The 16,119-nt window shown below is 42.7% G+C and overlaps 1 protein-coding gene across 5 annotated transcripts in view; it reads right to left on the reverse strand.

Moving 5' to 3' along the window:
- The window catches only part of SLC37A3 (solute carrier family 37 member 3), a 44,775-nt gene that overhangs the window by 16,422 nt on the left and 12,234 nt on the right, over positions 1 to 16,119 (reverse strand). For all 5 annotated transcript variants that reach the window (XM_067747189.1, XM_067747187.1, XM_067747188.1 and 2 more), the window contains exons 4-6: positions 10,987 to 11,079; positions 7,050 to 7,133; positions 5,065 to 5,210 (exon numbers count right to left, since the gene is read on the reverse strand). In XM_067747189.1, the coding sequence (XP_067603290.1) occupies positions 5,065 to 5,210; positions 7,050 to 7,133; positions 10,987 to 11,079 (323 nt within the window). The remainder of the gene's footprint in view (positions 1 to 5,064; positions 5,211 to 7,049; positions 7,134 to 10,986; positions 11,080 to 16,119) is intronic.

Here is a 16,119-nt window from a genome sequence, read left to right on the forward strand (position 1 = left end):
CCACAAATTGGGAGAAACTATTTGGATATCATTTATCTGACAGAAGACTTGTCACTGGAATATAAAGAACTCTCAAAACTCAATAAGGTGAAAAATAGACAATGCAATAAAATGTTAAAGAGTATAAATCTACAATAATCTCAAATACAAAGTTTCTGAAAAAGGGGCAAAAGATTTTAATAAATACTTCACACACACAAAAAATAAGATGCGGAATTCCCTGGTGGCGCAGTGGTTAAGAATCCGCCTGCCAATGCAGGGGACACGGTTTGAGCCCTGGTCCGGGAAGATCCTACATGCCATGGAGCAACTAAGCCCGTGCGCCACAACTACTGAGCCAGCGCTCTAGAGCCCACAAGCCACAACTACTGAGCCCACGTGCCACAACTACTGAAGCCTGCGTGCCTAGAGCCCATGCTCCGCTACAAGAGAAGCCACTGCAATTAGAAGCCCGTGCACTGCAACGAAGAGTAGTCCCGCTCACCACAACTAGAAAAAGCCTGAGTGCAGCAACAAAGACCCAATGCAGCCATAAAATAAATTAAATAAATAAATAAATTTATATTAAAAAAAAAAAGAATCCGCCTGCCAATGCAGGGGATACGGGTTCAATCCCTGGTCCAGGAAGATCCCACATGCCACGGAGCAACTAAGCCCGTGTGCCACAACTGCCTGTGCTCTAGAGCCCGCAAGCCACAACTACTGAGCCCGTGCGCCCTAGCGCCCGTGTGCCGCAACTACTGAGCCTGTGTGCTGCAACAAGTGATGCCCACGCGCGTAAAGTCCATGCTCCGCAACAAGAGAAGCCACTGCAATGAGAAGTCCATGAACCGCAACCAAGAATAGCCCCCGCTCACTGCAACTAGAGAAAGCCTGCGCGCAACGAAGACCCAACACAGCCAAAAAATTTAAAAAATTAAAAATAAATAAGATGCAAATAAGCACATGAAAAGATGCTCAACATCATCAGACATTAGGGAAATGCAAATTAAAACCACAAGGAGGTATCACTACACACCTACTAGAATAGCTAAAATCAAAACACACTGAGCATACCAAGTGTTGACAAGGATGTATAGCACCTAGAATCCTTATACTCTGCTGGTGGGAATGTAAAATGGTTCAACCACTTTAGAAGAAATTGCCAGTTTCTTAAAAAGATAAACACACCCCTATCATATGATCCAGCCATCCTACTCCAAGGTATGTATCCAAGGGAAGTGAAAGCATATGTCCATACAAGGATTCATCAACAAATATTCACAGTAGCTTTACTAGTAAAAGCCGAAAACTAAAAGCCTGAATGTTCACCAATAGGTGAACAGATAAATTGTGATATAATGGATGACTCCTCAGCTATAAAAAGGAATGCAGACATGAATTAACCTCAACGTTACTGTGCCGAGTGGAAGAACACAGTCAAGAAGACACACTGCGTGATTCCATTTATATAAAATTTTAGAAAATTCAGATTAAAGTGACAGAAAGCAAATCAGTGGTTGACTGGAGACGGCAGTGGGAGGGAGGAATTACCAAGGGGCATGAGGAAACTTTGGGAGTGATCGATATGTCATGATCTTAATTGTGATGATACTTCCACAGGTGCATGCATGCCAAAACTCATCCAACTGTACCCTTTGAACATGTGCAGCATATTGTATACCTCAATAAGGCCATCAAAAAAAAAAATGGATATGTGGATGAAGAGTCTATGGAAGGGAAACTAGCTATTACAACAGTCCTGGAGAAAAACAACTAGCTCTGGACATAGGCAATGGCAGTAGGGCTGCTGAAAAAAGAAAAAGACAAAAAAACAAAAAAGCAGTTAAGAAAAATTAATTTTTTTAACGTTTAAATTTGTGTATTAGGACTTCCCTGGTAGTGTAGTGGTTAAGAACCCACCTGCCAATGCAGGGGACACGGGTTTGAGACCTGGTCCGGGAAGATCCCACATGTCACAGAGCAACTAAGCCTGTGCACCACAACTACTGAGCCTGCGCTCTAGAGCCCGCAAGCCACAACTGTTGAGCCCATGTGCCACAACTACTGAAGCCCGCACACCTTGAGCCCGTGCTCCGCAACGAGAAGCCACCGCAATGAGAAGCCAGCGCACCACAACGAAGAGTAGCCCCCCGCTCGCCACAACTAGAGAAAGCCCGCGCGCAGCAACAAAGACCCAACACAGCCAAAAAATAAATCAATAAATAAATAAATAAATTTATTTTTTAAAAAATGTATGTGTTACATTTTTAAAACTAATATTAAAAAATAAATTTGTGGGCTTCCCTGGTGGCGCGGTGGTTGAGAGTCCGCCTGCCGATGCAGGGGACACGAGTTCGTGCCCCGGTCCGAGAAGATCCCACATGCCGCGGAGCGGCTGGGCCCGTGAGCCATGGTCACTAAGCCTGCGTGTCCAGAGCCTCTGCTCCGCAACGGGAGAGGCCACAACAGTGAGAGGCCCGTGTACCGCAAAACAAACAAACAAACAACAACAAAAAAAAAAATTTGTATTTTATTCTACTTAATACATATCAATAACACACGGTGTTAGGTCTAGGTTCTTCAGCTCTTTCAACGTTTTTATAACCTCACTGAGACAGAAGGAATCTTAGAAATGAACAGGCAGACAACATTTAACAGTGAAAAATAAAGTCTTTTCAGAAGTCCCAGCTCTGCCACTTCCAGCTGGGTGATCTCCAGCAAGTCCCAGCCCAGGCTCAGGGCTCTCATCTGGAAAGCGCTGTGCTCCTCAAAGGAATGAGTGCAGTGACAGAGTTGACAGTTTGGGCCTGCAAGGGTGTACCTACTAGTACTACCTGCCTCAATGTGTTTTAAAAAACTATGACCCCAACAACGGGAGGAGGGACACGATTCAGCCAAGGTAATAGCTTTCCAAGGCAACGTCCTCAGTGGATCACAAACCTACCAAGAGCGTCCTAGAGGGTCTGAATAACACTGGCTGACCAAAGACATGATTTCAGAAGAAACTGGCTGAAAACAATTGTGACTTTAAGTTATCATAGTTTTATTGGTACTTCATGGTTTATTGTTACATTTCACAGGAAGAGTCACTGTGTGTCAGGCAATGCATCATTGATTTCAATTACTAGTGTTATTTGCTTAAAAACAAGCTGTCTTACTTTCGAAAGTAAACTGTAATGGCTTTCTTGAATTTGTGACTGAGCCAGAGAAATAATCAAGGTCAGCCTACCCAGTCACTGCCACCTACCACCAAGTGTCACCCAATTTATAAAAGTTCAGATAAGGATTATCTCAAAATTATACAAGTCAAAGTGATTATCCTTGAAGTGACAGGATTTCAGGTGGTTTTACCTTTACTTCTCTATGTTCATTTATATTATCTAGTTTGGTTACAATAATCAAGTAACCTTTGTATAATTTTCAAAAATCACGCTTGGAAAGAAGTTATGTTAAAAATCTTAATAAAAATAAATAACACACAAGCAGACAGCATCTCCTACTCCAAAAGAAAACTAAAGTATCCCAGGGGAATGAGTACCTCCGAAAATCAATTCTGTTAAACCAGTGACACTAGAGTTGGAAAGAACTGGAAATCACTAGCACACTGAACATAATCAGAGCATTCTCATTAAGCGGTGCTGATTCTAACCACAAGGCATTTTACAGGTGAACTTTCACAACAATACAGAGATCATTAGCCAGCAAGCACCTCTACTCCTACTATGAGACTGGGGAAGCTGGAAAACCGAGAGGAGTTGGTCAAAGCATGCACTGATCACCGCGGCGGGTGGATAATGCCTGCTGTGCACACTGGTCCCTACGTAAAAGAGTAAACAAACAAAAAACATAGAGCCATCGATGAAATAAATGTGCATCTCACAACACATAAATATTTATCCAGGACAAATGATAGAAATCCAAATTAACAGTATTCCTAAAGGCAGAGTGTCATAAACAGTGATAAACAACAAAGGCAGAGTGCCACAAACAACAATAAACAACAAAGCCAGGTCTTTGGGTAGCTCAATTTATTTCCTATCCTGTAAATTAAGTATGGTTCTTCTTGAGTGGCAGTAGGTGCCCATCCTCAAGCCATGGCCCCCGCCACACACACACAAACTCACATACAACTGATAAGTACTTAAAGGTTTATGGAAAAAATGGCCAACTTAACTAAGCCCCAAAGTTTGGCATTCTTCATCTGCATTTTCCTTTTTTTTTTTTTTAAAAAGGGAACTTTATTTTTTGTTATTTATTTATTTATTTTTGGCTGCGTTGGGCCTTCATTGCTGCGTGCAGGCTTTCTTTTGTTGTGGCGAGCGGGGACTATTTTTTTTTTTTTTTTGGGGGGGGACTATTCTTTGATGTAGCACGCAGGCTTCTCGTTGCGGTGGCTTCTCTTGTTGTGGAGCATGGGCTCTAGAGTGCGCGTGCTTCAGCAGTTGTGACTCGCAGGCTCAGTAGTTGTGGCGCACAGGCTTAGTTGCTCCACGGCATGTGGGATCTTCCTGGACCAGGGCTTGAACCTGCGTCACCTGCACTGGCAGGTGGATTCTTAACCACTGCGCCACCAGGGAAGCCCCATCTGCATCTTCTTGAAGCCTTTGCTCTGTGACCTTAGGGCAAGCCCTATGGATAACTTCTGGCCTCAGTTTCCTTATCTTTAAGAAGGTTAAACTAGATAACTGAGTCTCAAAAAAAGGGAAAGCAAAACCCACAGGAAGACACATGATGAGATGGCATGTGAGATTTGTTATTATGGTGTGTTATTTATGTTCTCTAAAGGGAAGATTTAAAAAAAAAAAAATTTGAGACGTATGGCCTTAGCCACACTCAATATCTGACCATGGCCAGGAGACTGCTGTGAATGAGTCCCACAGGCTAGACCATATCTAGGGTCCACATTATTTCCAATGTACTTTGACATGAAACCTCCTCTCCCGGCTGCTCTAAACTTTCTAAAATAGAGGGAAGACGTGGGTGGTGTCGAAGGGATCAAGTGCATTGACTCTGACAAGTCTTGAACAATCCCATATTAAAACTACTTAAGTAGAGAAATGAAAGGAGGAGGAAGTGGCATACCCAGCTTTCCCAAACCAGTTGCCCATAACAGCAACGACGCAGGGCCAACCAGTGGACTGCAGCAGGCCATTCACGATCCACAGGCTACAGTATAGCCCCTTGTTGTAGAAATGCAGCCATTCTGTGAGAGTGCCAAAGACAAACACCTTAGAGAAGAAGAAAGAAAAAGACACATGTAACATCCTTGTGGACACCCCGACTAAAGACCCTATGTGAAAGATACAGTCAATGTCTGGGGCCTGAGAGACGTGTGGCCAACTCTTCAGATGCTCCCGCCCAGAGTAGTGCTGAGTGAGACCACCACCAAACCACCCCCACCAGAGAGGCAGAGATGGCAAAGAGCGTAAAATACAGTGAGGACCATCCTTCCAACTTGCATCTTCAACTCTAAAAGGTTAAGTCCCGATTGTTGGACCTCTTTTTACATTATTTCCCTTTCCTCTTGTTTATGGAAGACAGCTCTGGGGACTACCTGACTTCACATGTTTAAATATCGTTAGAACAGCCCAGGCACATCACGCGGACCAGAAAGCGCCAGCTATTATTAACACCGTGCCTAATAAGTGCATTGGCGTAACTTGTGATTGGCTCAATCATTTGGTGGCATTCATCAAAGGACTGCTTTTTTCCAGGCATTCTGCTCAGCGTGGGCATTTTATTTGTAGTCAGTCTCCTTCGGGAATACTTGGCATGGGTTTCAAACTGGTATGTCTAATACTGTATGACTCCAGTTATATGACATTCTGGAATGAGCAAAGCTATAACGACAGAAAAACAGTCAGTGCCTGCCAGAGGCTGGGGGCAGAAGGAAGGGTGGCAGTTACACAACTATACTCACTTGTCAAAATTCAGGAGTATACACTAAAAAGGGTGAGTTTATTGAGTTTATGTACATACTTCAATTTTTCAAAAAACGTAAAAAAACAAACAAACAAGAAAGTATGTATACAGGTTTAAAAATAGTATGTATATATGTGTGGGTGAGCAGCTTGTGAATAAATAAAGTGCTTCAATCTCTGAAATAGAAAAAGAAGTTTTTCCCCATACACAAATGGCAGACATTGAAAAACAATAATAGAGTCTAACTAAACTCCATGCTTTCATTCAATCAACAAAAATTTATCACCAGATGCTTGTAAGCAAATAAAGATGAATCAAATATGGATCTTGCCCTCTATAGCACTCAATACACCAGCCACTGTTCCAAATGCCCCACACATAGTAACACACAGAACCCTCACTGCAACCCCAGGTGGAGGTATTCAAAAGGGGAGGCTAAAGCACACAGAAACCGTAGCTGGACACTCCCGGGGAAGGACTGAAACCCAGGCGGTGCAGGTCTGGGGAAGTCTGTGGTCTTAATCACCCCACTGCAGGCTCCTAGGGAAAGCAAGACCGACACAGAAACAAGCAGGCTGAGCAGCAGACAAGAGAAGTGCCTTCAAAGAAATCCAGGCACGGGAGCTCAGGACAGGGAAGGATGACTTCCGGGAGTGGGGCTGGTAAAGTAAGCCATAATGAAACAAGAGTCATTTGGCCAATGACTTGAAGGAGACGCTGAGTTATACTATCAAGAGCTGAACAGAGAGCATTCAAGGCAGGAAGAACAGCAGGAACGATAGCCGTGAGGTAGAAGGAAGCAGGATATGTTAGGGCCACAAAAGGTATTGATAGTTTGATGTGGGAGTGCAGAGAGGTGAAGCACAGGACATGACTGTAGAGGCGGGCTGGGACCAGGTTCTCGGGGGCACTGGATGCCAGGCAAGTTATGCTTTGATTTTGCTGGTGACTGAGAATCAAGCAAGGGGCATGACTGAAGTCATACTTTAAGGACATACCTAAGCGAAAAGGCACAGAAGGGATTAGAACACTGAAGATTAATTTTTCTATTCTACTCTATATACAGAAGTGGGGGACTGCTTGGATGGTAAAATACCTGGCTGAGACAACAGTAATAGTAATAAGAATAACACCTTTCAACTTACCACTAATGCAGAGGAGCACATGCCAAAAGACAGAACCCATCGCAAATTAAGCCGATCCCCAACGATACCACTGATGAAAAGGCCCTAAAAATAAAGCATTTTATTTTATCGCTCTGGATAACAACACAGCCTGGAAAAAGTGAAATGCATTCCAAAGCAAACAAGGCGAGGCAAACAAAACACAAAAATTAAATCTCATTCTCCTGCCTAGCCTAGCCGTCTAAATCACTTTCACTAACATTTCAGGAAATGACAATTGTTTCTGCACACTATACTGTAAATACTTCATGCACCAAGACAGTACAATTCAGTGCAAATTTCCATTCTATTTGATCCCCTAACTGCCTAAGAGACTGAAAAGAAAAGAAAAAAAAACACAAAGAATAATTCTAATAAAACAAGCACACAAATATATTTCCTCTTCTAGAACAGATGAACTCCTAAAAATCAGTTACCTGCTTTCCCAAAGGGATTCCTCTTAGGCATTTGCATTCTGAATTAAGATGTTACGTGTCCTGCAGAACAGAAGCTTTGGGGGCACATGCACTGCCTGCTTAATCTGATCCTTGGGTTTCATGACATCACGAGGCAAGGAGAGCACGGAGGCAGAGACAATAATCAGTTGAAGAGAGGCACAAATGTTCTGCCTTCTGCTCTCCTCCCACTGAGTGGCAGGAATTAAAATGCCGAGATCATGGCAGCAAGGCAGCCAAAAAGCTAAGGGCAACACACTTTAGGTTTCTTCCACAAATATGTAAAATGAATAAATGTCTTGACTAAATACCTAAATTCAGATACAAGTGTTTCTCATAAATTGACTACATTATAAATATAATATAGCTGTATAAATATATCTATATTAGAGAAAATTTAGATGATAAACGGCATAATAAATGTTTCTCCCTCATTATTGTCAAGCTTTCACTACATCAAAAGAGGTACCCGCAAACATTAGAGAAGAGTCTATGTTCTATAGCTCCAATTCACATGGTCTTATACTATACATATAAGGGGGGGGTTGGTGGTGAAGAAAATCTCTCAATTATGTTTCAGATTAGGCAACCAATTTATTCTGTATTGTTCCAAAGGTCCACACAATACCTGGCAGTTACAGAAGGAAATGCAGCTCAATATAAAGAGTTATGATCACTGGTTTTTCATGGCATTTATCTTTTATCTCCTAAACCTATTTAATCCTATAGACAACTATTATCATCATAATTCTGTATCATCATAACTCTGTAGGTAAGGAAACTAAGTATCAAAAAAAAGGTTAAATTCCATTTTGATACAAAGCTTATCATAGCTAGTTGGTGGTGGTGAGCTAGTGGTTCCATGAGACGACACAGCCTCTTCTAAGGCTGAAGGAGAAGCATCACTGGGAGTGCTCCAGCCAAAGCCAAGCGATCCTATATTGGGATTTTGTACAGAAAAGGCTGGCCTGATCATCAGAAAATCTACAAACAACAAATGCTAGAGAGGGTGTGGAGAAAAGGGAACCCTCTTGCACTGTTGGTAGGAATGTAAATTCCTGCAGCCACTATGGAGAACAGTATGGAGGTTCCTTAAAAAAATAAAAATAGGGCTTTCCTGCTGGCGCAGTGGTTGAAGACTGCGCCTGCCGATGCTGGGGACACGGGTTCGTGTCCCGGTCCAGGAAGATCCCACGTGCCACAGAGCGGATAGGCCCGTGAGCCATGGCTGCTAGGCCTGCGCGTCCAGAGCCTGTGCTCCGCAACGGGAGAGGCCACATCAGTGAGAGGCCCGGGTACCGCAAAAAAAAAAAAAAAAATAGAACTACCATACGACCCAGCAATCCCACTACTGGGCATGTACCCAGAGAAAACCATAATTCAAAAAGACACATGCATCCCAATGTTCATTACAGCTCTATTTATAATAGCCAGGTCATGGAAGCAACCTAAATGTCCACTGACAGACAAATGGATAAAGAAGATGTGGTGCATATATACAATGAAATATTACTCAGCCATAAAAAGGAACGAGATTGGGTCGTTTGTAGAGGCATGGATGGACCTAGAGACTGTCATACAGAGTGAAGTAAGTTAGAAAGAGAAAAATAAACATTGTATATTAACGCATATATGTGGAATCTAGAAAAATGGTATGGATGAACTGGTCTGCAAGGCAGAAACAGAGACACAGATGTAGAGAACAAACATATGGACACCAAGGGGGGAAAGCAGGAGGAGAGGGGTGGGATGAACTGGGAGACTAGAATTGACATGTATACACTAATATGTATAAAATAGATAACTAATAAGAACCTGCTGTATAGCACAGGGAACTCCACTGTACAGTAGAAACTAACACAACATTGTAAAACAACTATACCCCAATTAAAAAAAAAAAAAAGGCTGTCCTGAGAAGCTAGGCTAAATGATCCAAGATCTGCTCCAACTATGCCTGTAAGTTTCCTCTTCAAAGAAAAGATATTCTAGTAACCGCCCAAATAAACATTTGGAGATTACTTTGGGACTTTCACCCAGCATTTCACATCACCTGCACATTTATACCTAAAAGGCTTTTTTATAACTGGACACTTTTTTATTTTTTTTTTTTTGCGGTACGCAGGCCTCTCACTATTGTGGCCTCTCCTGTGCGGAGCACAGGCCCCGGACGCGCAGGCCCAGTGGCCATGGCTCACGGGCCCAGCCGCTCCGCGGCATGTGGGACCCTCCCAGACCGGGGCACGAATCCGCGTCCCCTCCACCGGCAGGCGGGCTCTCAACCACTGCGCCACCAGGGAAGCCCTATAACTGGACACATTTTAAAGATAAACAGTAAGATGCTGGGGAGAAAAGGTCAGACTGCTCCCCCGGGGGCACAGCTCCAGCTATGGCCACCACCACTCTAATTCAGCAGCCACCACAGACACTCCCTAAGGCCAGACAGAGACTCTGGCTGCCCGATCCCAGGATACTCCCTCAGCCAGAGCTGGCCCCGGCTGTCCCGGTTCTGCTCCCAGGACGATGCCACCCTCTCACGGTTCTCCTGCTCCCTCTCAGCCTCCCTGGCCCACCCCTCATCTTCCCCACCTCGAAATACTGGAAACGCCCCAGCCCCGGCTCAGTCTTCCTACCTCCTCCCTGTCCTTATCAACTCTCCTGACCATTTTCATCCAGTCTCATAATTTAAAAAATCATCTACGAGACTTCCCTGGTGGTCCAGTGGTTAAGACTCCACACTCCCAATGCAGGGGGTCCGGGTTCAATCCCTGGTCAGGGAACTAGATCCCGCATGCATGCTGCAACTAAGAGTTCGCATGCCACAACTAAGGAGCCTGCGAGCTGCAACTTAGGAGCCCTCCTGCCGCAACTAAGAAGCCCACGTGCTGCAAGTAAGGAGCCAGTGAGCCACAACTAAGACCCAGCACGACCAAATAAATAAATAAATTTTAAAAAATAAAAATAAAAAATCATCTATATGTGAAGGGCTCTGAAATCTCCACCTACACTCAGGCCTCTGCTCTTCATGAGGTCCTCCCTGGCTGTCCTACATACACGACAAACACCCTCCTGCCCCCCAACCCGGGCCTGGCTCTTTGCCACAGCACTTACCACCTTCGAATACACTCAGTCATTTACTTATTTACAGCATTTTGTTATCATTTGTCTCCCTTAGCTCCCACTCAAGAAGAGAAGCTTAAAAAAGAATATAAGCTTTATGAAGGAAGGGATTTCTCCTGTGATGCTCACTGATGAATTCCCCATCGACTAGAAAAGTACCTGGCACATGCTCGGCACATGCTAGGTGCTCAAAAAGTATGTGTCGAATGGAGGAATAGAGGAATGGGAAGGACACAAAATATAAACTCTCCTCAGTCAGCAAATTCAAAATCCCTTGCCAACTTCATAAGGTTTGGAGTAATTTTACATTTTTCCTCAACATAAAAGCCTAGAGTTCTGAGACTTACCACAGCATAGGAGAAGAGGAAGATGGTGTCAAGTGTTCCGAGGAAAAGAGTGGCTTCCTCTGCACTGGGAAACAAATGGTTGCTGCTCCAGATCTGCAGTCACACAAGAACCAGTCAGTCCCGCTGGTCCAAAGCACCTACACACACAACTACCACCCACCCCCGCATCACCAGGTGGTGATACTGAAAAGAGCAAATCAGCATTCTGTACATAAGGAAACACATATGCAAAAAAGGTCCACAAGGCCAAAATCATTTGCTTAACACTAAAATGTTATTTGCTTTTTCCCTTTAACTTTTCCATTGATGGTGCAAAAGCAATGGTGGGTAAAACTCCTGTGCCTTAGCACGGATCAAGGCGGTTACACAACTGTACTATTATATATATATATTTTTTTTAATTAATTTATTTAGTTAGTTAGTTTTGGCTGTGTTGGGTCTTCGTTTCTGTGAGAGGGTTTTCTCCAGTTGCGGCGAGCAGGGGCCACTCTTCATCGCGGTGCGCGGGCCTCTCACTATAGCGGCCTCTCGTTGCGGAGCACAAGCTCCAGACGCGCAGGCTCAGTAGTTGTGGCTCACGGGCCCAGTTGCTCCACGGCATGTGGGATCCTCCCAGACCAGGGCTCGAACCCGTGCCCCCTGCATCGGCAGGCAGACCCCCAACCACTGCACCACCAGGGAAGCCCCACAACTGTACTATTAATCACTGTATTCTTTAATGTCGCGCAGTTTAAAAAAAAACAAAGGCAATTTCACTTAAGAATGTCCTTGGCACATGCTAGACGTTCAATAAATATTTGTCGAGCAGTAAAAATTATTGATTTTATTAAATCTGGCCCCTGAGTACATTTTTTAAAATATTTCGTGTGATGAAGCAGAAAATATGCATACAGCACTTATGCACACCAAAGTATGATGGCTATCTTGAGAAAACTGTCTGAGCTGCAAGCTGGAATGTCCTTTTTACTTGAAAGAGTGACTGACAAACAAACCCTAGTTATTCAGATTTGGGTATTTGGCAGATACTTCCTCAGAAAAGAATGAAATGAGCCTGTCACTTCAGGATCCATTCAAAGTACAAGACAGACAAATGGATCTTAATGCAAGTGTATAAAAAAGTTAATGAATACAGTTTCAGATTCCACATTGTAACTAACCTTTAAGAAATTGCCTCTTGTCAAATTCTCATGTAGTATCAAAGACAAATATCCACAATTAACGAAAAAGGCTATTAAAATACTTCTCCCCTTCCTACTATGTATCTGTGAAAGCCAAATTTTCTTCATATACTTTAAAGGATCAAGCTGCAAGCGACTGAATTCAGAAGCAGACATGAAAACCCACTGTCTTCTACTGAGCCAGACATGAAGAGATTTGCAAAAATGTAAATCAATGCCACTCTCCTTATTAAGTGATTTTTTTCCATTTTGAAAAAGTCATTTTTCACTAAATGTTATTTATGTTAACATGTTATAGGTTATTTAGTTCATTTATAAATAATTTAAAACCAATGTAGTTTTCTTCAATGTCTTGGTTTTAATTTCTAAAACAGTAAGTCTCCATAAATACAAACCCATAGCTCTTTGGGGTCTGCAGACCAAAAAGGTGTTATACTAAATGATTTCTGAGATGGGTTATTATAGAAAATTTGACTTTGGAATATTAAAAAGAAAAATCACAATCGGCAACTTAAAATACACTCTACCTTTTAACAGAAAGTAAAATCCCCAAATTGTAAGAGAATATATAAAGTGTGATCCTAAAGCATTGTGACTCACTTCCATGAGGCTTAACGCCAACAGTCTTGTTACTTTCCCTCACACACTGCTTTCATGAGCGATAAGAAAGCAGCCCACACGGCTGAGACCCATCAGTATTTCAGTGTGCCAACTTGGGGCCCGAAATATCTCCAATTAGAGTCATTTTGCCACCTTCCTCTCTAACCACAATCTTTGATCCCTGATGCCATCCAGCCTCAACAGGACCCAGAATGAAGCCCTGGGGGGCACACACCAGTGTGAGGAGCTCACATTCAAGCAGCTGCTCCAAGTTTCAGGGTTTTTTTCTTTTTTTTTCTTCTCTTACTAGAAGCCACCAAAATCTCCCTGCAGGTGTGGCTGACACAAAAACTGACAGGTTTCAAAGAGCTTTTCTCTGTTTAAAATTCAGCTGAAATACACTTCTGACTGCCTACTTAACAAGTGTAAACAAACCCCAAAACTAAAAAAAAAAAAAGCAGGACTAACAAAAAGATTCAGAAAATAGGATAAAAGAGAAAAGGCTAGCGAAGAAAGTTAACATCGATAATACAGCTATACGAACAGGAGAGAAGATGACTGTCTTCAGGAAAACTGTGTGAGTCGCAAGCTGAAAAGTCATTTTTACTCGTAAGAGTGACCGACAGACAAACTCTAGTTATTCAGATTTGGGTATCTGGCAGATATTTCCTCAAAAGAGAATGAAATGAACCTGAAGGTCATCAACAAAGTGACTTTAAGGTGCTCAAATCTCACCTGCTGGCCTGCACATATGCACAATTGCCATGTGAAAGGACCGGCCTGTACGTGTGGAGGCCTTTCTTGTGTTGTCAGGGGAGGGCCTGCATTAAGCTACGACAACCGCTACACACTGGGGCACTTCCAGGAAACACAAAAGGTCACAGTGTGGGTTTCCTAAGTGAGAATGTTTATCACTGAACTATAGCTATGCATGGGGGTGGGGAAACTGACACGAAAGCGCTTCCTGAAGCGGAGCTCGGAGGAAGCTGAAGCTGACTTGTGTTCAGGGGTCAGGTATCTGTTGCTGTGAGAATCTGAGTAAGAGCAGCTGTGGCCGAGGTTGAGCTGGAATGTTGAAGGCACCTTGAATCCTGCTTTCCTCTCCTGGAGAGAAGTTTAGACTCTTACACTATTCCCTACACCCTGGAAGGACTGTGCTGTCTGGAGAGTTATGACTTTTTAACTTAATGGAACAAATTTTTGTTCACAATTTTCAATCAAGTTGTCCTCAAATCTTAAGATTCGACCATTTCCTCTTCGTTATCTATAAACAGAGATTTTATATCATGATCTCTTACTATGTCCAATGTTTGCCCATGTCAGTGGGATCCATTATAAAATCTCAAGGTATACAGACTGGGTCTGCTTAATTTTTTTGTAAAGCACCTAAGATAGCTATGCATAAACATGAAAGCTATAATAAGCACTTTTTGAGGATGCTGTTTAGGGCACTTAAGAAATGTTAAAAAACATATATAAACAAAATGTTTTTTAGAGTTGACTCATTTTACGTATATTTCCGGCTCTAAGAACGTTTCCACTTTGGACAAGAAAGTAAGTCTCCAAAGGAAGCTAGAGTTAAGATAGTTACAGACCCAGAAGCACAGAAGGAGTGAAAGGTACATACTGCCCTAGCCACTCTGCTCCCAGCAGCAGGCTTCAGGAAAGAAAAAACCTGGATTTTAAAGTCTACAGAAGGGAGTGGAAGGTTGGCACTGCTCTCTATGAGGGCAGGTATGGAAATACAAAGACCTCCAAGATAAGTCAGAACCCAACTTCTACATAATCAATCCATCCAAGCTACTGAGTACATAGTTCTGAAAGATCAGAATGGTGAAACCTACTTCAATAAGCAGCAATTAGAATAAGTAAGTAAGTAAATATCTCAGCAGGAAAATTAATGCAAGTTCAACACAAGCTAATAATGTGACACGGTCACTGGCAGGAAAGAGTTACCATAGCAGACCTGATATGTACCCTTAACAAGGCCTACTTGAAAGGCTGGCCCCTGGAAACTTGGATCTTGGGAGGGTTCCCATCATTCCCTGCTAAGAGTGGCTCCCTGTACCTAAACTGTCTGTCCAAACAATATGGTTTGTGCTGAACACCTGCTTTCCTTATGGGAATGTGGAATTTTCATATGTGCCAGGCAGAGGGTGCCTACATGACTAGCCCCAGTAAAAACCCTGCCACCAAGTCTCTAATGGGCTTCCCTAGTAGACAACATCTCACCGGAGCTGTCATGACTTGCTGCTGGAAAAATTAAGCACATCCATATTATTGCACTGGAAAGGGACTCTTGGAAGGTTTTGCCTGCTTTCCTCTAGACCTTACGCTATGTGCTTTTCCCTTTGCTGACTCTGCTCGGTATGCTTCACTGTAATAAACCACAGTTTTGAGTCATATGCTGAGTCCTATGAGTCCCCCTAGTGAATCATCAAACCTGGGGGTGGCGCTGGGGATCTCCAACCCAGTCACCTAAAAAACAAAGGCTGTATAACCAGAAATTCAGTGCCTAAATCAAATCCTATTATTCTATATATTGGTCAGCCTGTACCTGAAAGAGCATATTTAGTGCTCTGTGTCACTAAACTACAGCCGAAGGAGCAGGGATGTTTTGCCTCAACATGAGAAATTTAGGGAGACGGATTTTCCTCAAATATTTAACAGGCTGTCCTACAGCACGAATCAACTTAGTATGCACAGCTCAGGATAAAACCTAAGATCAAAATTAAACAGCAGAACACTCTTACCTCACTATAAGAAAGAACTTCCTAATAATGAGAGTTAAATAAAAATGTAATCGTCCACCTAGAAAACAGGGAGTTTCTTCTCCCTGAAGTATTAAATCAGAAGCTAGGTGGTCATCTGTCAATAATGACAAAGAAGGATTCTATACCATTTGAGAGGTTAGGGCATATGATCTCTCTAAGGCCACTTCACCTTGAGCGTCTGTGACGAGTCAGTTAATGATCATTCAGACGTAGTTACCGTGCACACAACACTGGTCAAGGCTCCGTCAAGAAATGTAGCTGTCTAGTCTTAACAGCCTCCCTTTTAAAAGTCCTTGATTAAAAAAAAAAAAAGTCCCTGATAACTTCAATTCCAGAAAAACTGTTCAAGAGCATTTCCACTACAATGTCAGCTCCATGAGGACAGGCTCTTTTCTTTTTTTAATCCTCTAGGCTTTTATTGATTGACTGATTGATTGATTGTATCCTCAGTGCAAGACAGACTGAATAAGCCATTGACTGAATAACTTATTTAAACTTCAGGGTATATTCATATAACCTTCGAATCTCTGTCAATTTTGAATTGGTCCAAATAGGGGAAATAATTTTTAAGAAATAAAAAT

The sequence above is a fragment of the Pseudorca crassidens genome, chromosome 8 (genome assembly GCF_039906515.1).
Source record: "Pseudorca crassidens isolate mPseCra1 chromosome 8, mPseCra1.hap1, whole genome shotgun sequence".
Classification (NCBI taxonomy): Eukaryota; Metazoa; Chordata; class Mammalia; order Artiodactyla; family Delphinidae; genus Pseudorca; species Pseudorca crassidens.